This window comes from Marmota monax, unplaced genomic scaffold (assembly GCF_021218885.2).
Source record: "Marmota monax isolate L192 unplaced genomic scaffold, Marmota_monax_Labrador192_F-V1.1 WCK01_AAM20220418_F8-fsc00176, whole genome shotgun sequence".
NCBI lineage: Eukaryota > Metazoa > Chordata > Mammalia > Rodentia > Sciuridae > Marmota > Marmota monax.
Genome location: NW_026694774.1, coordinates 3,556,214 through 3,580,218, shown reverse-complemented (window position 1 = coordinate 3,580,218; position 24,005 = coordinate 3,556,214). Strand labels below are relative to the sequence as shown.

The 24,005-nt window shown below is 38.5% G+C and overlaps 1 protein-coding gene across 2 annotated transcripts; it reads right to left on the bottom strand.

Annotated features, from left to right (window-relative positions):
* Positions 1-20,771: 20,771 nt before the first annotated feature.
* On the bottom strand, positions 20,772-23,001 carry Tceal8 (transcription elongation factor A like 8). Of its 2 annotated transcripts, none has more exons than XM_046425363.2 (3): positions 22,861-23,001; positions 22,367-22,439; positions 20,772-21,767 (listed from the first exon to the last, which is right to left on the bottom strand). In XM_046425363.2, exon 3 carries the CDS (start codon positions 21,722-21,724, stop codon positions 21,374-21,376), a length of 351 nt encoding a protein of 116 aa, XP_046281319.1. In that variant the 5' UTR covers positions 21,725-21,767; positions 22,367-22,439; positions 22,861-23,001; the 3' UTR covers positions 20,772-21,373. The 2 variants fall into 2 exon arrangements, with proteins under 2 accessions (XP_046281319.1, XP_046281320.1); XM_046425364.2 differs by having other exon boundaries at positions 22,850-22,951.
* Between the last annotated feature and the right edge of the window lie 1,004 nt (positions 23,002-24,005).

Sequence of the window (24,005 nt, the reverse complement as noted above, 5' to 3'; positions counted from 1 at the left end):
TGTGTATGCTGTGGGATAAACTCTGATGTTCCATACTATCATTCAGGGATCAAGGTGGCAATGAGCAACATTCAAGATTGCATTTGGTGTTTATATCCAACAGGAAGAGAGAATTTTCATATACATGAGGCCTGAAATCGGTAAGTGTCATTTCTACTCTGAGTCCAGTGGTCAGACATCAATCACCTAACTGTAATGCAGTCTGGGAAAAGCAGACCATAAATGTGAAACTGAAAAATTAAATGGAATTTGATTAACACACACACTATTTGCCAGAGTATCACAGCATCATTTAACTACTGACAGAAATTCTTCCAACTCAGCTATTCTGTCTACTATGAAATTCCTTTTTGTATTTTATCCTACTTGAAATGTTGACATTGCTAGTGAAATCAAGGTGTCACATCAAGTGTAACAGTCATTCTCAGCCTAAAGAGAAAAGCCACTAAAATATTTTTAAATAATGCTTTCCTGCTTTGCTCAATTTCTTATTGAAAGTAGCATCTTCTGGCCCTATCATCAGACATAGATAGGAACAGATGAGTACACAATGTACAACAAGTACACTCCAACATTCTCTTTTCCATGCCTCTTTAGATTCTGCCTCTGTATCACATTAAGTAATCTCATAGAAACTTTGCTTAGTGTGATCCATAAGGACACCATATTCAGTCAATCAGCTAAAGCAAAACATTAGAATCCAGCTGCATGATATAATGCAGTGAATTTAGAATCTCTCTTGTATGCACAAATATTCATAAATTATCTCTTTATTAATTTAACAATTTATTATTAACCATTTTCCATGTTTCTGACGATGTCTTAGGTATTGGGAATAACTGCACAGAACAAAATAAAACAAACTTGTCTTCAAGGAACTTGAATTCTTACTGGAAAGACAAATGAAGGTCAAGCAAAAATATCTAAAGAATTTGAGGGAGTAAACAAAGGAAATATCCGAGGGTAGAGTTTTCCAGGCAGAGGGGATAACAAATGCAATGGTTCAGAGTTGAAATAATACCTGACAAATGTAACTAAAATCATGCTCTTTCCCACTTAATCTAATAACCTCAGAAACTAGTCTCACACATATTCTTGAGATTATTTCCAGGGCAGCAAATACGTTGAAGTAGCAGGATTTGTAGGGTGCAATATATAAGAATATTTTTTATTCCTGCTTCCTATCCACACTTGAATTTTGGAACTAGTTCTCCTTTCACTTGGGTGAAATCTAGGATATGTCCCATGACATTTTTGCTTGTAAAAAAATTGCTTGTAAAGTAATCCTCCTGTCAACCCTAGTCATGAAACAGTTTCCACTCAAAGGGCAGAGAGAAAATGGGAAGAAATTAAAATCTTATATAACGGGATACTACTGTTATGTTCATCTAGTATTGACATTTTTCAGGCTGGGGTAGTATTTAAAGTTGACCTTGTATGTGACATCTTTAAAGATTCTTAGGAAGTCCTCATTGTTGAGGATCTCTCACATGCTCTTCTCTTGAAATGTATTAATACACATATTTGGACAAGTCACTTTTGACTCTGTTAGCCTTTAAGTTTCCAGCAGCATAACTCCAGATTGTTTTTATTAATGTTTCCTTGATCATCCAGAAGACCATCATAATCTAGATTTATGACATCCCAAAATAGTTCTAATCTCCTTTTTGGCCCTGTCATATATATGGGAGTGATTCACACATCCTTTGCCCAATATGATTCCCAAATTCAAACTGTCTTCAGTTTGGTGTCACAGTGAAGTAGTTGATCAGCCAGTCTTATATCTTTTAGATTTCACAGGGATGACTCAAATACCTACTATGGTACCCATTTCCAGGACCTCCAAAAGATCCTATTGAAGTTTATTGCCCTAGGTTTGAGGTGACAACAAGAACTCCTATTCCTCCATCTTCTTTTGGGGCATTAAGGGAATACCAGCAGCTCATTAGAAATCTTCTTCTGATTACCAACAATCTTCTTGGCCTCTCAAACATCTTTTGTAAGCTCTAAGTGGATGGTTATCAAAAGGTAACAAAATCAGTGTCAATTCATGTCCTTGGTAAGAGTTCCTTTCATCATCTTGTTCCCCACTTTGGAATTTGGTAGCAATATAATTGACACCAACTGTTTTGGGATCTAGCCAAAAATGGGACTGAAATAGATAAGGTTTTATTTCCCATTATAATAATATAAATATTATTATTTGCATTTCATCTGTTTATAAGGAGTTGTGTTAGTCCCCTTTTCATTGTGACCAAAATACCTGACAACAGCCAACTTAGAGGAGGGAAAATTTATACTAGGCTCAGTGTTTCAGAGGTTCTGTCCATGGTCAGCCATTTCCATTGTTCTGGGCCTAAGAAGGAAGAACATCATGGTTGAAGGGCATGACAGAGGAAAACTGCTTAGTTCATAACATCAGGGGAGGGGAGAGAGAGAGAGAGAGAGAGAGAGAGAGAGAGAGAGAGAGAGAGAGAGAGAGAGAGAGAGAGAGCCAGCCAGGACTGAACATAGTTCAAGGCCACACCCTAGTGTGACATAGTTCTTCCAGACATGCCCACCCACCTATAATTACTACCTAGTACTCCATTCAAATTATCAATCCAGCAAATAGATTAATCCACTGATATGGTTACAGCTCTACTAATCCAATGTTCACCTCTGAACATTGTTGCATTGCCTAACACATGAGCTTTTCAGGGGATACCTCCAATATTCAAACCATAACTGCTGTATATTTTATTTTCTGATTTCAGTCTTCCCACCCTCTCTATTGTTCATGCTCATGCTTTGATTTATTCTAGTTATAAATTTTGAAAAGTGTGTCTGCAGGGCAGTTGGGAAGGGCTGAGAATAATTAGTCTCACTTGCAAGGTGCTTTCAAGGCAGGTTGTTGAGGATGATCAAACAAAGCAGGAATACCTTTATTCATCTAGTGGAAGAAGAGCTGATTTGGTTGATAAGGAAGACCCAGTAAAGGTTGAAAGTAGGGTTGCTATGAATAAGAGTTCCATTTCCTCTTTCCTTTTCATGGCTTCCTCTTCCTCCTAGGTCCTCCATACTGATCATTTCTAAAGACCGAGCCCTAAATTTCTGGTCCTCATCACACAGCATATGAGACCATGCCAGCTAGAAGGGATCTCTCCTGTTCTGGTCATTGATGCCAGCAGTCTCAACCCCTTTTGTGGACTTTAACAGAGGCTAAATTTCCCTTTCCCCTTACCTGTGTGTGTGTGTGTGTGTGTGTGTGTGTGAGAGAGAGAGAGAGAGAGAGAGAGAGAGAGAGAGAGAGAGAGAGAGAGATGGGGTTGGGGGAGAGAAAGTGGTGGCTATCTTATCAGAAAGTTGGGTGCTAGGGTAGCAGGCAGGTGGCAAGTCTCATTCTGCCTTATTGGCTTCTACAGTGTTTAACTGGTATATCTGCAAAAATCTCAGAGTCTTGCTGATTGGCTCACAGACATACTTTTTCTCTTCCAACATAATATTAGGAGCAGAGGTTTTATCATGTCCTCTGCTGCTTACTCAGTTTACATGTAGTCAGAAGCAACATTAATTCCATTTTAAGGGAGCTGTTTGACAGAGGACATTCTCAACTGGATAAAAAGTTGGTGATCTATTTGTGATCAACACCTATCTTTTTTGAGCAGTTTCATAACACATAAGCTATATTTACCTTTGAATTATACTTAAACCCAACATATTTTGTACTTTTTTTGTTTTTCTTTTTTTTTCTTATTGGTTGTTAATATTTTGTACTTTTTAGATTGGTAATGTAGTCAAATAGTTCAGTCATAAAATGGAATGAAATATCTGTTGTTCATCTTGTCTTCATCCTTCCCTTTCCTTCCCTTCCTTACCCTTCCTCAACAATTCAGTCCTAAAATCAGCAGATTTTAGGAAGGAGGATGGATGTCATTATCAAAAGAGGGGAGAGAGATGTTTACCTCACAGGGTGAGAAAGGCATTCATACTGGGAAAATGGCTTATTGTAGGGAGTCAGAGCCTAAGAATTATAATGAGGGCTTTCCAGGTAGGGAATAGCCAAGTGAAGGAAACTGGAATTCTATCTGATTGAAGAGGGCGTTCACCTGGACGTAGTACATGGCACACTGGAGCAGGATTTAAGACTCTGTATGTGTACAGATTGAGTATACTTTATCCATGATGTTTGGGACCAGAAGTGTTTTTAATTTAAGAATGAAAATCTCCCACCAGTGGCATATGATATTTCTGTTTACTGACATACAAATAAGCACAGAATCTTCTCAGTCATTTTAACCTTTTCTAATAGGTTAAGGAAGGGTTTCTTTTTTTCTCGCTATTCTTTTGTTTTTTATATTTCTTCCATTGCTAGTTTCCATTTTTTTATTATTCCTTGATGTTTCCCTTGCTATGAATTTGCTATTCTTAATCTTTATCCATTTTATTATTTAATTGTGAGTTATTCAAATGTTAGGAATATTAACCTGAATCTGTAATATATGTTATAAATATTGTATTTTATATGTTTTAATGTCATTAAGATATTGTTTCACTTAAAGCATTTGTAATATTCCATAAGGAATTTTCTGATTGCAAAAATAACACATGGTTATAGCAAAAAGAAAGAAAAAGAAATTATAAGCACACAAATAGTGAATAATGTTTCAAAACTGCAGTGTGGTGGCATCTTTTCCTTTTCTTTTTTCCAATTTATAAATATTTTATTGACATCTTCCCTAAACACAGTGCAGAAGATAAAGAACATTCACTTCATTCTATACAACGAGGTCTATATTCTAATAACTCATGTTGTGGCACTGAGGATGCAACAAGACATAGTTATTAAAAACTGCAACTTTAGATTTAGATAAATTGGGTCCAATTCTTACTTTGTACAATTAACTTCTTTGTTCCTCAGTTGCCCTTTTCTGTAAAATGTAATTCAAATATATTTCAATGCACTCATCATGGAAAGGAAGAGCCTTTGAGTTGAAACTATTTTCGTGCTTTGTTGTTGTTGGTGGTTGTTTTGTTGTGTTTCTTTTTAATAATGCATCAGGTCCCACCCAACATGGAGTGGTACCTATCTGAGTAGGTACAATATTGAAGTGGAAAGGAGAATATTACCTACACTTATGGAGGAACATAGAGGGACCATGGCTCATCAGAGACTCCAGATAAATAAATAACATTTGTGTCAACTTGAAGAAACCAATACAATTGCAGCAGTGCCAAAATACATAGCTGTTCCTCCACTAAGGCCAAGGAAGAGGCTGTAGTAGCAGAAACGAAAGAGTGGGCACTCATCTCTGCTGTCTAAACCTGTTCTAAAGCATATACCTTAGTATATAAAGCATATACCTCTACCAGTAACAGAAGGAAATGAAAAGGAAACTGAGGCTTTGCATATGTTAGGGGTGGAGAAGAAGAGACAATCAAGCAGCTCATATTTATTCTATACTCATTACTTCATCTGATCTATTCAGCAGTCGTGTGTGATATTTTCTCCATATTGCACATAAAAGAGTGTGACATTAATGTACATACAATAATTTCCTGTTTATACTTCTAGCCCAGATTTTCAATTATCACTTAAAATTTATCATCTTTTTGAGTTTTTGCAAGTATTTATCATCAAGTGCTTACCGTTTTATAAGCCAACTAACACGTTACTCTCATTTTCTTCTTTTTAAATTCTTTATTAATTTTTATGACACAGACACATTCTTTTGGAAAAAGGAGAAAATAGAGATTTGCAAAAACTACAAAAGAAAACACACTTTCCCATGAATCTGCCTCTTAGAAACCAGCATTTTTAGTGTTTTGTTTACATCTGCTATGCATATATGTGATATACAAGTGGACATATTTCTGATTGAGATATCATATATATGTGCATGTGTACATATATGTGTGTATGATTTGACCTATATATGACATTTTCTGTGCAATTTGTAAAAATTCCTAATTAAAGTATAGATTTGCATATGGAGTAATGACAAAATCCAATGAGCAATGAGATACCAGTGACAATAGAAACAAATGAATTGCTTTCCTTCTTTCTTTCTTTTTTGGTACCAAGGATTAAACCCAGGGGTACTTAACCACTGAGCCACATCCCCAGCCCTTTTTTATATTTTATTTTGAGACAGGGTCTCACTAAATTACTTAGAGCCTCACTAGATTGCTGATGCTGGCTTTGAATTTGTGATCCTCCTGCCTCAGCCTCCCGAATCACTGGGATTATAGGTGCGCACCACCACACCTGGCAACAACAGGAATTTCTAAAACCAGTACTATCAAATGGTTAAAATAAAAAGATGAGCAAAGGTATGACTATAAAATGCAACCAACAATGAAAATGACCTTCTAATAATATCAGAAAAAATAATTTAAGACAAGCCAGGTGTGCATGTCTATAATCCCAGAAATTTGGGAGACCAAGGCAAGAGTATTGCAAGTTCAAGGATAGCCTCAGCAATTTAGCAAGTTCCTATCTCAAAATAAAAATAAAAAGGGCTTGGGATATAATGCCCCAGGGTTCAATCCCCCCCACATCAAAAAAAAAAAAAAAAAAGAACTAAGTGGGATAAGGTCATTTCTTATTTTCCTGGATAGATAGTACTTGTTGTTAGTTATTATTTCTATGGCTTCCTTTCCTTCAACGCGTTCCAAAGGTAGCTCTGCCTCTACATTCTGAACCTTTTCTTCATTTCCCTTTGTGTGTTTTTCACATTGAGATTTATTTTCCCTTTTTCTTCTTTGAATGCAATTACTCATTAGGGGGAAAAAGAGAGGGAATGTTGTGTGCTATTTATGCCAGCACCCATTTGCTTCCCTGGACCAGGGAAATGAGTGCAAAGGTTTCATCTTCTATTCCACTCCTGTATTCCTCCAGATTCTTGCCTTTATCACAAACCCAAAGAGCTATTTTACCAGCCTCTTCCTGACTGAATGAGGGGTAAATAGGGGCAGTGTTTCCTACCAGCTTTGTTCTGGCCTGGGCCATATCTACCATTTTACCCTCTGCCCTCAGGGTTGCAGTCCAGAGCACCACACAAAACAACCTGTGCATATCCCCAAGCAGTTTCTTCTTCCTTTTTTTGTTCTTGAGACATGCCTGATAGACATTCACACCTATAGACAGAGGCACAGAATGCTCAATGGACTTACCCATAAAATAGACAAAGATCTTTTTCACGATTAGCCACCCAATCTCCTCAAGTCTCAAGGATTCCCCTTTCCACCCCTGTTCCACCCTCATCTTCTCCTGTCTCATCCCCATCTCCAGTTGCAAAATGCCCACCATATTGTATTAGAGGAATAATCTCCATTTATCCACTTCTCTGAGTAAATAAGCATCATTTCTTTTGCCTCCTCCCCTCTTCATCTCAAGGCTCCTCATCCCTGTGCTTATTGACCATTTCCCTGCAGGCAGGGTAGAAAGGAAGCAGATTATTTACAACCCCCAGGTATATGTTTTCCATTATGACCTTCTTTCTTCAGCCCTTCCCTCCATCCCAAAGAGATGTCCATCAAACAGATCAGGACTAGCCACTTCCTCTTGTTTACACCACACCACCTTGGAAGAGGTCCAGTTGCTCACACTGAGTTGCTCCATTCTAGGGCGATGGTTTCTTTTACCTTGCCCTTTGGGCCAGACACCAGTGCCCCAACTAGCCCTAGACTGCCTTAATAGAAAAGAGAAGGGTTGCAAAGGTTGCAAAGAACTAGAAAAGGAGGCTTATGAATGCCTGAGCAACTGGTCACATGAGGGCTTTATCTCAACCCAAACTTCACTGCCCACATCTGTATCCCCACCTTCAACTCTTGCTGGCAAGCAGTGCAGTAGGAGCCCCTACCACACACACACAGAATCATCTCCATCCCCCTCTTTGCATCTAACTCCAGCCAGCACACGCATTAATTCTGAGGAGCCACAAGTGGCATCTCCTCCATATGTTTGGAGTTTACCTGTGGTAACTAAGGGAGGTCTGCACCACTCCCATCTCCCTAATACACCTACCTTCCTCATCACTCCCAACAGGCTTTGATTTCTCTTACCTGTCTCTCCTGACACAGTCCTTCTTCCTGATCCCAACCCAAGCCCCCAGTGCCTTCCTAGTACCTTGCTTTTGTTGTCATACAAGGTGGAGGGGATCTATATTGTAGTTTTTATTAATTCTCAATGCTTCCTTCCATAGTTTCTTTAAAAATTATAAATAATTAAAATGTTTTCATTTGTGAAGAGAAAGAGGTTTTGCTGTTGTTGTTTGTTTCATGATTCCAGGCATGAACCCAGGGCTTCAAGCATTCTAGGCAGGCACTCGACCACTAAGCTATATCTCCAGCACTTTTTAAAATTTTATTTTGAGAAAGAGCCTCATTAAACTTCTCAGGCAATCATTGAACTTGCCTACTTCAGCTTCTCAAGTAGCTGGGATTACCAGTGTGTGCCACCAACCCTGCAAGGAGAAAAGTTTTTAAGGCCTTTATTTAACATTCTTCTAGCTCCAGATTCAACTTAAGTATTACTCCTTTTGTAGTTCTTGGTTATTGCTTTAAATTGTTATGCCAGAAACTTTAGAAGAAGCAAAGGATTTGAAACACCAATTCAAGTTTATGCTCCTAGAAAGAGGTTGTTTCCCATTATTATTGTGATCATTTAGCTACTTCAATATAAATGCTACCTGAAATTTTTAAAGAGATTAGAAAGGAGAAAGATCTTTCTAGGGAATGTGGCATTGTTGCCACATTCATTAAGTAACTATTAAAGTGGAAAAATTTTTTTTCTGTCTCAAATCCTCAACAAGCTGCATTTTGGCCTGTGTGCTCCCAAAAGTATATATGCAAACACACACACACACACACACACATACACACACCAATTCAGATGCATTCTGTGTGTGTGTGTGTGTGTGTGTGTGTGTGTGTGTGTGTGAGAGAGAGAGAGAGAGAGAGAGAGAGAGAGAGAGAGAGAGAGAGAGAGAGAATAATGGAAATAGTGGGGAAACCTAACAGGGCCTGTCCAGATTCTTCATTTCCCCTCTGTGTAGTATTCCTTTCTATGAGGCATGGGGCAGGACCGTTTTTGGAATGGGAGTGTTATGATGTACTATGAGACAAGGTAAGTTGGAGAATTTCTTTCTGGTCAGCTCTAAGACAAAAGGCAAGAGAAGATTAGAATAATATTCTTTTAAGTTTTATGCCTTGTTCTGGGTAGTTTCTAAGATCTTAGAAGAGAAATTCTAATTTTCATGGTTTGCCTTGAGGGCAGAAATCAATGCAGGAAGGTCTGGGGATGTAGCTTAGTGGTAGAACACTTAGCATCAATCCCCACTACTGCCAAAAATAAAAGGAAGGTGAGAGAGAGGTGGGGGGGAAGAGGGAGAGGGAGAGACAGAAGGAAAAAGAGAACAAATGCAGGAAGGTAGGAGAGCAGAGAGAAAATTTACTTCTGAAGCTGTTTCTGAAGCCTTTACTTTAGAATATCATACTTTGAGCCCCAAGATATACTTACAGGAGTTTTACATTGCTGAACTGAACTGGACAATCCAATTCCTTTAAAAGAAATCATTCAGTGTTGGTTTATACTCATTATAACATTTATTGACTACATGATAATAGCAGCTGTAAATCATCTTAGCACATGCTTAACTCAAACACTATCATTTCTGAAGCACTTGCTATGTACCAGGTTTTAATTGGATATTATTCTTCAATCCACAGAAAAGTCTTTTGAGGCACATATTGTTATTGTCCCAACTTTACAGACAGAAAAAAAAAATAGATATGTAGTTTAAATAACTTGCCCAGAGTCTCACAGCTAGTAATTGTAAAGCTGAATTTGAATCCAAATATTTTAACAACTTCCCACCTTGTAATCAGAGTCAATGCTATTTTGTAGTTCCCCTGAAATGTTGGTATCCTTTAGGGTTTTTGTTTAGAACTTTTCTTCTTTAAGTGTTTGTATTAGCTTTCTATTGTTGCTGTAACAACTGATCATAAATTTTGTGGGTTTGAGCAATAGAAATTTATTATGTTCTGGAAGACTGAATTCTGAATTGAGTATTATAAGGCTAAACTGAAGATGTAGACAGGGCTGGTTCCTTCTAAATGCTCCAGGTGAGAATGTGTTTCTTTATTCTTTCAGCTTTGTTTGACTGGTAACATTTCTTGGCATATAGTTCCATCACTACAATTTCTGCTTCCATTATCACATTTTTGTAGTTTTTATTCCTCTGATGCGAAATTTTTTTCTGCCTTCCTTTCAAGGATGCTTGTCATTATATCTAGGGTCCACCCAGATAATCTCCCCATCTCAAGATCCCTAACATCACATCTGCAAAGTCCCTTTTAGCACATAAGGTAAAATTTACATGTTCCAGGCATTAGGACCTAGATATTTGGGTGAGGGGGTTATTCAGTCTATTACAGATGATCTTCTGATTTTCACTACCATGTAAGCATTGACTCTCAAAAGTATCCCTCCAGCATATATCTCTAGCTCGCTCGCTCTCGCTCTCCCTCCCCTCCCCTCCCCTCCCCTCCCCTCCCCTCCTCTCCTCTCCTCTCCTCTCCTCTCTTGAGTTCCATACTATTTTGTGTATATGATGGGGATTAAACCTAGGGTCTCACACATGCTAACATAAGCTCAATCATTGAGCTACACCCCCCTCCCAAGTGCTATACTATTTTATCTGAATTATCTTTGAGTTTTCCACCTAAATGTCTCACTTTGAAATATAGATAGCATCTTTCTTAGTTCTTCTCTCATCATACCCAAAAATCTCTCTCTGGAGATTCTCTCTAAGTTAATGATAACTGGGATTCAAGTAATGCCCCAAGCCAGACTCTCTCTGAGTGCCAATAATGTTTTTGTTATTGTTGTTTTGATACTAGGGATTGAACCTAGGAGCAACTGCCTCCTTTCTCGTCTCCCTATTTAAAGAATTGCTCCTATCCCTTAAAAAGATAATTCCAGAATACCATATAGAACGATGTCACATTCAACAATCATTAAATAGCCCTGTGAAGTTGGCATATCTTTGGGAAATCTTTAGTCTGCAATAGCACAATTCTCCAAGACAAAAATAAACTTGACTTGTTGAGAACATTTTCATATCAGTTTGTTTTGTTTTGATTCAATACCAGGGATTGAACCCAAAGGAGCTTAACCATTGAGTCACATTCCCAGCCTGTTTTATTATTTCTTTTAATTTAAAGACAGGGTCTAAGTTACCTAGGGCCTTGCTAAACTGCTGAGGCTGGCCTCAAACTTGTGATCCTCCTGCCTCAGCCTCCAGAGTTGCTGGGACAACAGGTGTGTGCCATGTCACTGTGCCTTGCTCTTATCAGTTTTAAGATGATGTTAGAGATGAACTCCACCTGTGGAGGAAATTGTGGCTCTTTGGAGTGGGGCAAATTCCAAGAGAATACTCTATTAGAGCCCTGATGCAATTCTAATCAGAATCCAACTTCACTTTTAGCCCTTGTGTAAATACAGAATATGATACTCCTTTTTAAAAACCTTTTTTTAGTTGCAGATGGACATCTACAACTTTATTTTATTTATGTATTGTTACACAGTGCTGAGGATCCAACCCAATGACTCATATGTGCTAGGCAAGTGCTCTACCACTGAGCTACAACCACAGCCCCAGAATACGGTACTCTTACTTTGGATTTTTTTTAACTCCTTTCCATCCTTCTCACATTTTCATGCCATCTGATAATCTATTTCTACCATTGTTAATTCCTTTCATTCACTCTCTGATTACTTTCCTGGGGCTTCTGATCACTGTTTTTATCCCTCACTAAATGAGGGCTGAATGTAACAGAGCCAACCTTGGTTTTTGTGTCTTTCCTTTTTTGATACTGAGAAAGCAGTTCACACATTGTCTTTCTTAAAATTAGGTTACAGGTCAGAGAATGTAGGGAGAAAAGAGATAAGAGAAGGTCATCTGAACTCATAGTTCAAGCTAAGTCATCACAGAAAAACGAACAAACAAAAAAACCTGCTACACATTCCTTTTCAACCTGCCAGAGATTACCATCAAGGACACATAGCGTTCTGGTTTTGGAACCAACAAGAAAGTAGCAAAACTTTTCTATATGTACTTAACTCCTATCCCAGGACTTTTCCCACTTCACAATGCTCAGCGCCTCCTTACTATAGCCAATTTTGTTTCAATGTAAACAATTTATGTTTCTTACCCCCAGAATTTCACTAAAATACTCTGGTTAGTTCTGGTGGGCATTTTTTTCCAATTGCTATCTGGCCATGCTGCTGATGGCTTAGGGAATTTGTCTTATGACTAGTCCTTCCACCTTTTAGCTAGCATCTGAACTGCTCAATAAATTCTTTATTTTCAAAGTCTTCTTAGTATCAGAGGTTTTGATTTAACACAAAAAAATTTGTTTTTTCTTATTAAACTATATTCTCCTTTTGTTTCTTTCTCTAAGGTTGCTTCCAGTTCACCTTAATTAGATGCTTAGATGTTCTCAGTCTCCCCAGCTCTCTTCCTCCCTCTGCAATCTGTTCATATCCATGATGTATAGCTATTGCTATCTTAACTCTCAAAAGAACAAGTCTTGGAGATATGTGGTGGTCTTTCCTAACAAGCTGGTCTTATGAATTAATTTCTTAGTTTATTTCCAGAAGCAGAGCTTAGCTTGCTGTCCCTCTTTTATTTGTTCCTCTATAAAGGGATTTGTGTAATCTATCATCTCATGTTTACATATAGCCAAAGTTTTTATATCTTGTTGCTTACTCTGATTCAGCTACCTTTTCCTGGAGGGCTGATAGATATCTCTGCCTCACTCCCTGATCAATGTTTTATTTTGAAAAAAAAAAATTCAAATACACAAAAACTTTCAAGGATAATATAGAGAATACGTTTCTGTATCTAGATTATATTCACCAATTAGTATTTTGCCAATTGCTTTCTCTCTCTCTCTCTCTCTCTCTCTCTCTCTCTATATATATATATATATATATATATATATATATATATATATATATATAATTTTTCAGCACTGAACTCTTTCAGAACTACTAATAGACATCATAATATTTTCATCATTTTATCTCCTAACAAGAGCACTCTCCTACTACCACATTACAGTGGCTGTGATGACATTCAGAAAATTTAGCACTGATATAATACTATTACCTGACCTACAGTCCTTACTCAAACACTACTTTTAATTAGGATGTATTCTGATATCTCTTAACCTAGAATAGTTCCCCAGCTTTCTCTCTTTCATAGCATTAATATTTTGATGAGAATGTGGAACAACTGAAATTCTCAAACAAATGCTGGTATGAATGTAAAATGGTATGGGCACTTTGGAAAACTGTTTGACAATTTTATACAAAATTAAATATTTTCCTTTTCTATGACCCAGTCATTATACTTCTAAGTATTTTCCAAGAGAAATGAAAACATGTGTACACAAAAAATATGAAATATGCATAAGGGTTATATTTATAGTAGTAAAAATAGACACAATACATATATCCAATAACATCCAAATGGATAAAAATTTTGTTTGCATTTATACTTGGAATACTACACAGCAATAATTTTAAAAGAATAAATTGCCAATGTACTCAGCTATAAAGATGAAATGTTAAAAGCATTATAATGATGAGTGATACTAATCAGAAGAGAGTATCTACCATACTATTCCATTTATCTGAAGTTCTATAGATGAAAAAAGTAATATAAATTCATAGAAATAACTTGTGATTACTAGTAGGGAAATGGCTAGAAAGAGGGACAGAAAGCTTTCTGGAGCAATTAAAATGTCTTATTTTTACATTTGTACTTTAATTGTACAATTAACATCCACATATCCCTGTATGTAAATTTTACCTCAATTTTTAAAGAGTGTAAATTAGACTATGAGCAACATGAAGACAAGAACTTTGTTTTGTACACTGCTTTGTCTTAGCACCTAGCCAAAGCCCAGGATAGTCAACAGGAATTCAATAAATGTTGAAACAAAAAAGAAGCAGGCCTTGAAATCATCTTTATCAATGATTGCCAAATGCATATTGGAGATTTTAACTCAACCCTATGTAATATGGGTATAACATATATTTGAAACCTTATTTATCCTCTTCTTCTGTTTCTAAGAATCCTATATATCAATCATAAGAGTTTTGAAATTTAAAAATGGCTATTTCAATACAGACTTTTCTGAATCTAAAACTGCCACTTTCCCTGCTTTTGCATACTGTCTCCACTTTATGTAAATAAGCCTCTAGGATTACAGAATAGATTGGCTAAAAGTGAGGTGTTGTGTCCATGCAGAGTTATGTTGATATGCTTTTAGCAATAATATATTTATGTGAATCCAAGTGGTCATTTCCAACAGGTAGTTGAATATGGAGTCTTAAGAGAAAAGTCTGGGATGTATAAATGATTTTGGCTAGCACAGTTTTGACATATAGTTGGCTTCCAATAAATATTTGTTGGATGAGTAAGCAAATGAATTGTGAATTTTGGAGTCTAGCAAATACAATTGATAGCATTTCCTTTCAGTGTTCTTCTGTTCATATATATCAATAAAATAATGTTCTTGAAAGTCACATTTATTTCTATTTTATTTTGAGAAAGTAATGTTACTTTATGGGAGAATATTTATAAAGCAGCAATGAAATGCCATCATGTGACCAAAGACAGAACTACAGCATAAATTAAGTTAACAAGGGAGAGTGTGGCAAAGAAGGCCTTCCATAGAGAAGGGAAGATTTTTATTCAGGATTCATGGAGGTCCAACACTTATACTAGATTCTTCTCAGAAGTAAGATATAAAAGAAACAAATGAGGAATTAATACCTTTATCTTTTTTTGGTGTGGGGGATAGAACCTAGGGCCTCCTGCATGCCCCAGCCTCACAAATGAGGCATTGAAAAAGGCAACAGCCCCTATGTCAACTAAAGAAAAAGGAAATGGAATTATGCAATTTTCAACCTTAAGATATTTGAGGGGGGGGGTACCAGGGATTGAACTCTGGGGCACTCAACCACTGAGCCACATCCCGCCCTATTTTGTATTTTATTTAGAGACAAAGTCTTGTCTTGGCACCTCCTTTTTGCTGAGGCTGACTTTGAGCTCACCATCCTCCTGCCTCAGCCTCCTGAGCCACTAGGGTTACAAGCATGTGCCACCATACCCAGAAAGATATTTTCTAAAGATCTATGTTATGCTTTTTATCTGAAATGTTCCCTAAAGGCTCATGTGTTGAAAGTTTGATCTCCAATGCAGTAATGTTCAGAGGTGGGACATTTTGGAAAGTGATTAGATCATGAGAACTTTTATCAATGGATTAATTCATCAATGGATTCATATTTATTTGGATCCAAGTGGTCATTTCCAGTAGGTTGTGGAATATGAAGTCTTGAGAGAAAAGTCTGGGATGTATAAATGATTTTGGTGAATGGAGTATTAGGAGGTGATGAGAACTGTAGGAGGTGGGAACTATGTGAAGGGAGTGGTTCTTTGAAGGCATGCCCTTGGGGACTATATCTTGTCCCTAGACCCCTTTCTTTCTTCCATTCTCTCTCATCGCCCCCCCCCTCTTTCTCTCTCTCTCCTGACTGTCATGAGGAGAATAGCTTACCTTCCCCATGCTCTTCCTCCATTATGTTCTGTCTTGCATCTGGTCAAAAGCAATGGAGTCAAGTGACCATGGACTGAAACCATGAGCCAAAATAAATCTTTCTTACTCTATGTTTATTTCCCCAACTATTTTGTCACAGTGATAGAAAGCTGATTAAAACACATACTCACTGAAAAAAATTAAAACTGAAATACATAGAAGAATAAAGATGAAGCTATAAATTTCTAATAAAAATAATCTAAAATATTCACTTTACATAATTTGCCAATTATCCTTAACTTGTGTATGAGTGTGTGTGTGTGAGTGATAGCTAACATTTTCATGAAACAGTATGCCAAGAACAGCTTTCTATCAAAACTACTCTAAGATTTCATCTCACTCTAGTCTGAATGGCAACTATTAAGAATGCAAACAACAATTAGTGTTGGCGAGGATGTGGGGAAAAAGGCACACTCATACACTGCTGGTAGGACTGCAGACTGGGTGCAGCCAATATGGAAAGCAGTATGGAGATTCCTTGGAAAGCTGGGAATGGAACCACCACTTGACCCAGCTATCCCACTCCTCGGTCTATACCCAAAGGACTTAAAAGCAGCATACTACAGGGACACAGCCACATCAATGTTTATAGCAGCACAATTCACAATAGCTAAACTGTGGAGCCAACCTAGATGCCCTTCAGTAGATGAATGTATAAGAAACGTGGCATTTTACACAATGGAATATTACTCAGAAATAAAAGAGAATAAAATAATGGCATTTGCAGGTAAATGAATCGAATTGGAGGAGATAATGCTAAGTGAAGTTAGCCAATCCCAATAAAACAAATGCCTAATGGTTTCTCTGATATAAAGAGGCTGATTCATAATGGAGTTGCAGGGGGGAGCATGGGAGGAATAGACAAACTCTAGATAGGGCAGAGGGGAGTGAGGGGAAGGGAGGGGGCAGGGGAGTAGGGAAGATGGTGGAATGAGAAGGACATCATTACCTAAGTACATGTATAAAGACACGAATAATGTGACTGTGTACAACCAGAGATATGAAAAATTGTGCTCAATGTGTGTAATATGAATTGTAATGAATTCTGCTGTCATACACAACAAATTAAAATTAAAAAGTGTAATCATAAAATAGTATCAGATTTGTAAGTTATAACCATTATTTTTGTTTATGAATTTATGTATTTTTAAAACATACTCTATCAAGAAGTCATTAAATATTTGAATTTTAAAAAGAAGAGCTTTCCGTGTCAATTATGTATCTATACATCACATAATTTAGGACAACAAGATTGTACTCATGATATCAAATTTTCTGGCAGGTAACTAAATAAAGTGAAAGTGTGGAGGTTTTTTATTTTTGTCCTGCAATACAGAAACAACACCAGAGTGCATAAAAAATGTAATTGGGGGCTGGGGTTATGGCTCAGTGGTAGAGCACTTGCCTAGCATCTACGAGGCCCTGGGTTTGAGCCTCAGCACCACATAAAAATAAATATATAAAATAAAGGTATTTTGTTCAACTACATAAATATTTTAAACAAAATAAAATAAAATAATAAATATTTTAAAAAATGTAAATGGGTACAAAATTCAGTTATGACTTTTAAAATTCCAAATGAATAATTTATCGTATTTAGCTGGTATAAAAACTGCTTCTTTTATAAAAGGAAGAAGGTTGAACAAAAGGAACAAGCTTTGATTTTTGCTTTAAAAGGGTCAAGAAGCACTTACTTTTTGAGTTCCTATAGGAGTATTATCTCAACATCACCACTTGATGATGATGGTGATGATAGTGACAATAATGATTATTTACAATATAACATTCTTTTGTGGTCTATTATATGCCTGACATTTCATTTAATTTACTGCATTTACTTTCTACAACCCAGTCTCATTTCATATATAAATATAACTAATTTTATAGATAAATGAACCAATCTCACAGTACACTTCTTATTGGCAGAAAATCCAATTCTAGCTGGTGCTTTCCCATTATACTGGGTCTACCCTTTTAAATAATGGATTATTTTCAAGTCTTGGCAAATGGTTATTTCAAAATTTCACAGTATGTATGTAACCTGTGCCCAAAAAAGCCTTTGAGTGTTCATTCAACAGCCACCCTTGGCCATGATGATAATGATGACAATAGCAATGATGGTGGCAGAGAAGAAATTTCGTGTTTAATCTTATATCTTGGGACAATTCAAAGGGCCTGGTCTCCAAGAAAGGAGGTGTCCCCCCCAAGAAAGAGGATGATTGATTTATATAGAAGGTCACATACCATTAGAGAGAAGAACCCAAACAAAAAAACAGGTTTATGTGGCTCTAAAGTCATATACTTTATCAATTTGCCCTACTAAACCCAAGGATTTGAATTTTGTCTTCACCTTATTGCCCATTCAATATTTTAGGATGTCAGAAATATGCTAATGTTTCCTCAGATAACAGACTTAAGGAGCAAAGCTTTATTACATTGCTTCCTTCACCATGGATGCCTTAAGAAGTATCTTTACACCAGCTCACAGTCTGACTGCCTTCATCTCCAAGTCAAGGGCTGGGTTTACAGTGCACATGTGTTTTCAGACAGGGGGTGACACCTCTCTTCTCCCAAGTTGCAGGACCACATGCCTTTGTGAGCTCCCTTTACCTGGGGTCTCCTGTACTCCTGGGCCTGGGCTGACTCAGACATCAGATGCTCTGTGCCAAGCAGACACAGAGCTAAGTCATCACAGAACCAAGAAAACAGGCCAGGGCATATCCTAGGCCCTCCTGGGAGTCTGGGCAAGGCGGGTGGGAGAGAGATGGGTGAGGTCTTGTCTGCTGGCTAACCTCATTTTGCCCAATTGTTTTGGAGGCGACTTCACTGGACACTGAGGGAGGAGTCAGCCCCCTCTGCTTCAACCCCAATTTACCTGCTCTTATCTGGTGCAGACACCTGCCTGCTCAAAGACTATTGTAAGCATATTTCTAACTTGGAAGCTTTGGGGCCTCCTCCCTTACAAAAAGATCCCCCAAGGAGAAATGGCAAAGGAGGAAAAGGCAGCATGCTCCGACCTCAGTGTGGACCATCCTCCTCCTCCAGTAAGTCTGTTCCTTAAAGCCCAGCCATTGATCCTGGAGGGCCTAATTGCTGCTTCAGTCTGGAGCAGAGAAATCAAAAGCAGACCCAGCCAGGAGAGGAGTGTGGCTTGGGGGATCCCTTCCACAGCCTGCCTGCACCCCTCTCCCCATGAGTTCCAGGGTTGGATGTCTTCTGCCTTATAAAACTGGCACGGTAAGCCCCTGCAATATTACATCATTCCAGCCAGAATTCCATCAGGCTGCCATGACCTTGAAGAATGATCTGGAGACATGAAAAGCTCCATAAATGGTATCATATGGTGAAAAAATTAAAATAACTACCAAGGGTATAGGGTTGGCTCAATTTTGTGAAATGATCCCAATAAGAGAAGTTGGAATTTGTTTCTGATACATTTTGCTCATATGGGAGAAAGGAATTCAAGGCTAAACAAGGAGTTCAGTAAAGAAAAATTCATTTTACATTACATTTCCCCCCCCTGGTTTCTTATCTTGTCTTTGTTTGTTAACAGAAATCTGTTAAATTCTATGTATTTATCTGTTGATATTTTTCTTTAAAAATCCTTACTTAAAAAATAAATGTTTGTACAGGATTTCTATTTCCTAAATTTCAGTGAATATTTGCAATATTTTTTTTTTTGTATTTTAGGGTCCATATTTACAATATAAGCAACTATATATACCAACTATATATATCCTCATACTTCATTGTGTATCATAATAACGTGGAGGAGTTTGTTAGCTATGTTATTTTAAAAGCCTTTCTCCAGAGTATAAATCAGTGGGACTTCTATGGGACCAAGAAATCAGCATTTTCAAGATGCTCCATAGCTGACTCTGATGCAGGAGACGATGCAAGATATTTTGGCAAAACATTAGGAGTGCATTCTAATTTCTGCCCTGTTTTTTTCTGAAATTGCTTTTCATAACTCTAAATGAAATCAAAAGCCTTGTAAAAATACTTCAGCAACAGAATTTGGACAAAAATACTGACTCTTAAATAATACTCTGGCTCCTTAGTAATAATGATTTGAAATCAATTAAATATTAAAATATGATATATCAGTTAAACACCCACAAGCATATGAGGGCTATCAGGAGGAAAACACAGTCTGTTCTAATGACAATATAATCACTAACATTTATAGAGTAGCCATCCTATTTCAAGTATATTTATCACATTCTTAGTGCCTTTGAAATTTTTTGTATTTTCCCCCTAATTTCAACAAAAGATGGAATGGAGGGGAGCTATCCATCAGACACACACACCTTCTTCTTAAAAATATTTTTCCATTTCAGGGGAATAGAATGGAGAGTAGGGGACTGTTCCTTTAGATTTGTTCCCAATATCATGTCCCCCAAATCTCCTGAACTAGTAAGGCAGGCCTGTCCAGAGCCCTCAGGGAGAGATCATCTCACAAGAGGACAAAACCTTACTCCTTGGACTTAAAAAAGCAACTCTGACTACAGCATGTCTTTCACTCATACTTGTATACCAGTCCAACTTCCAAATGAACACATCACATGAGACTCCTATGGACACAAAGGATCCTGTGATTGACAACAGAAATGGTTGTTTGGCTGAGGATTATGCAAGACATTGACTGCAGCCCCAGCAAGCCTAGAGCAGTCCCACTTATCTTAAGCATTACTATATAGCAGAGATGGGCTTAAGAAGTCAGTGGGAGTTCAACACAGAGGATTCCAGGAAACTTAGTGAGGTTTTGTCACCCAAGGCCTCAGTGCACCAGCAGTGGAGGGGGGCAGCAGAGAGCAAAGGACCCAGCAGAAGGAGCAGCCATGGTCAGTAGGCATAGTGGGACCCAGGGGAAAAGACAGGGGTAAGGCTCAGTGACAGAGGACTAGCATGAAGTCCCCACATCTGCTTCCTGGACTTGTTTCTGAGTACAGGTTGAGTCAGGTCAGGCCCTCCCTCAAATAATTGGGGTTCTGTATGCATAGGTGGAACAAGGTCCCATCATGCTAAGTTCAGTGTTACTGTATCATTGCTTCCCCACAGCTTCCCTGTAAGGCAAATATTTTCCCCATGAAAAGACTGAGTCTTAAGCAACTGTATCTGTAATGATTGCCAGTTTTATTCCTCTGGCAAAGAAATCCAGAGGTAACTTGAGGTTTACATTTCCTTTTTATAGTTATTTCATCAAGAGTTTAGGTGCCCCCATTGCCCTTACAAGCTAGTTGCAAACTATTTTTGATCAACTATTACTTATTAAAAAAATCTTCAATTCTTTGTGTGTGTGAAAGGTATTCATTAAAAAATACACATAAGCAAAAAGCAAAACAAATACAAAACTTCACACCACACAGAAATAAGCACAGTTAAGTTTGAGATATGTATGTATGTATACACACACACAATTTGGAATTGTATCCTACATATGTGAGCTGATACTAAATATGCTGCTTTGTAACCTGTTACGTTTTTACTGTACATACAGAATGAACATATTTCCATGCATATGTGTGAAACTTTCCAATTGAAAAATAAACCTGGAAAGTAGGTCAAAATCCAAAATCCAATGAAATGCTGATAACAAAGAAACTACCTAAAACAATACCACCATGTAATTAAAAGTAAAATGAAAGTCAAAGATACATCAGAAAATGCTAACATAAAGAAAGCAGGGGCTCGATTTTAATATCAGACAAAAAGGAATTCAAGGCCTGAAACACACAGGATAAGGGCGGCTGCGAGAATGTCTTTGCTTCCAATGCATCATCACGAACTTATTTCTTACTCTTCTGATCTCTTCCCTAAGCCTTTCCAACTCATCTACTCCTCTAATCATTTCTTCAGGGTCCAAATGCCTAACGGGTGTGTCCTCTTTAAATCCTTGGCCAGGTTGGGCAGGCCCTCCTCTAAGGTTTCCTTCTGCTTCCTGGCTTACACCTTCTTGGGAAGGTTGAGGGTTTCCTTCTGGTTCCTGTGGTACATCTTCGGAAGGATGGTCTTCTTCTGCCTTTGGCATGTTCTGTTTTCCTTCATTTTCTTCACAAGACTTTTGCATGTTGATTTTTTTTTTTATTATTTCCTTTTGGAATAAATTAATCCTAGGAAAAAAAAAAAAGGATACAAAGCGACTAGGTGCCAAGCAAACAGACAGAGTATGTGTTCCCATAGTGACTGGCTTTTCTCATTCAGGTCCCTAATTTTCAAAAAAGTTTTCCAACTAGACAGGGCAAGATCTTCGGGCTCAACTCCCATGACTCCACCTCTTCCTCCACCTCCCTTCCCTCCGCTCTGGCTCTGGCTCCAGCTCCATCTAAGCTCCAGGAGCTCCAGCCCACCATTTTCCCAGCAGGCCCTGCTACAAGCCTCACCCAGCACCGAAAAGGGAGCAGCGCGGAAGCAATTAACCCTTCCCTCACCTCTGGTCTCCCACACTCCCGCCCTTTCAGGCTTTCCCAAATCATCCCAATCTGCAGCGTCTCACCTGAGGTAGCCCAGTGTCTGACCTCCCCTCCCCACTTGCATGCCTCTTTAGTCTCCCCAACTCCCCCCGCCCCATTTCCGCTGCAGGCTCTGCTCAGGCCTCCAGAGCTCAATCCGGATGGGGAGAGGCTGCGGCGCCCCCGGGATGTGCTTTGGTGTTATCCACACTTCCACCCCCACCCAAAGGGACCTGAAGCAATTACACCCTTCCACTGACCTGCAGGGATCCAGGAGATTTTCCTTCCTCTTCCCTCACCTCGATTTCTGTCGCGCTTGAAAGACCAAGAATACTGTAGACAAACGGGAGTACTTGGTGAAGAAGCCAGTGCATGGATCAAAGGGTCCCTTTTATGATTACAGGTTTTGCTTGTCTGAAGTTTCCCATGCCCTCATCAGCTCCCTCCTTTTATGACAAACCCGCCCTCCACCGCCCTCCACCGTGCCCACCTTTCCCTGCAAGCCAGCTGGGAGTGAAAACAGCAAGTTTTTCTACATTTGTTTCTTTGCACCCCCCTCTCTCGGGACCCTCAATTAGCTACACTTCTCTCTTTCCACCCCTCAGCTACTACCACCCCCCACCCAAGATTTCCTGCACAAAATGGGAGTTTTGTAGAAACACTAGAGTAGGGTAAGCAGTGAAGTCTCCGCTTGCATTCTGCTCTCTACTTCCTCTACCCCACGATCTCAAGTCAGCGCCCACCTTTATACTACCTGAAAGGATCCGGGGCACTTTTCTCCTTCTCCAGCAGAAGCGAGCTGCTTCGGAGAAACGGGGCCTGGACTGTAAGGACTTCTGCACACGTCGACTCTCTGTCACGTGAGTGCCACGTCATCAATAAGCTCGGGTCCTCAGTTACCCCTCCCATTGACACTGAAGCCCGCCCCCTACATTCCCTCTACTTGATAATGTCAGTCTTTCCCCCTATTTGCCAATCAGAGACAATAAAACTGCTATCTTCACCCTGGAGTATCTATTCGCCTTTTTCGGATTACCAGGGAAGATCCGCCTTTTACCGTTAATTGACCATTTCTCCTGCTTTAGGGAATCCATTTCTCTTTCTCTCCGGCTCCAGGGAATTGCGTCTTTCTCTCTCCAGCTCCCTAAACGCCCACCTTCCCTCCCCCAAGGCCCCATAGTCTGTATCCCCTGGAATCTCAGCCAGCATTAAAATGAGTGAAGGTGGTAGATAAGGGGTACAGAGGCTGGAAAAGAATCTGGGGTGAAAGTGTGAGATTTTACTAGCCCCTTTGAATATTTTTATGGTGTGTTCTGTTTTAAGCAATCAGCATATTTTAAAAAGAATACCTCATACGCAATATCTAACACAATATGGAGAATTTAATTCAACAAGTCTTTTTATACCTCTGTTTTTATTTATTTATATGTGGTGCTGAGGATTGAACCCAGGGCCTCCCACACACTAGGCGATCGCTCTACCGCTGAGCCACAACGCAGCCTCACTTCAATCAATCTTTAAAACTACAAAAAGAGTTTTCTAATGGCTACAAATTAAATGATAGCATTTACAACATAGTGATGTGTTAGAACTCTTAAAAATCCTACTAAAAGAGCATCTTGTAAAAATTGACTCCCAAATTAATCTGTGGAAGGAGACCTTGTTTTATCTTGTTAGCAACTTAATATAGGTAATCCACTACTTTCTATTTCTGGCTGAAATCAAGTTCTCAACTGTTAAGTGTCTGAACTTTCCATTGATGACTTCTGGGAGCTTCCACTTGTGTTTCACATGAAAGCTTCAGACAGACCTCCTCTCCTCCTGTCCTCTGTAGGATCCAATGCCTTTGATAATTAGATAAGGCCACTACTGCTCATCTTAGCCTCCTTTCTACTGAAT

Coding starts and splice junctions, on each gene's coding strand:
- Tceal8 (XM_046425363.2), bottom strand. CDS start 21,724: ATGCAAAAGTCTTGTGAAGAAAATGAAGGAAAACAGAACATGCCAAAG.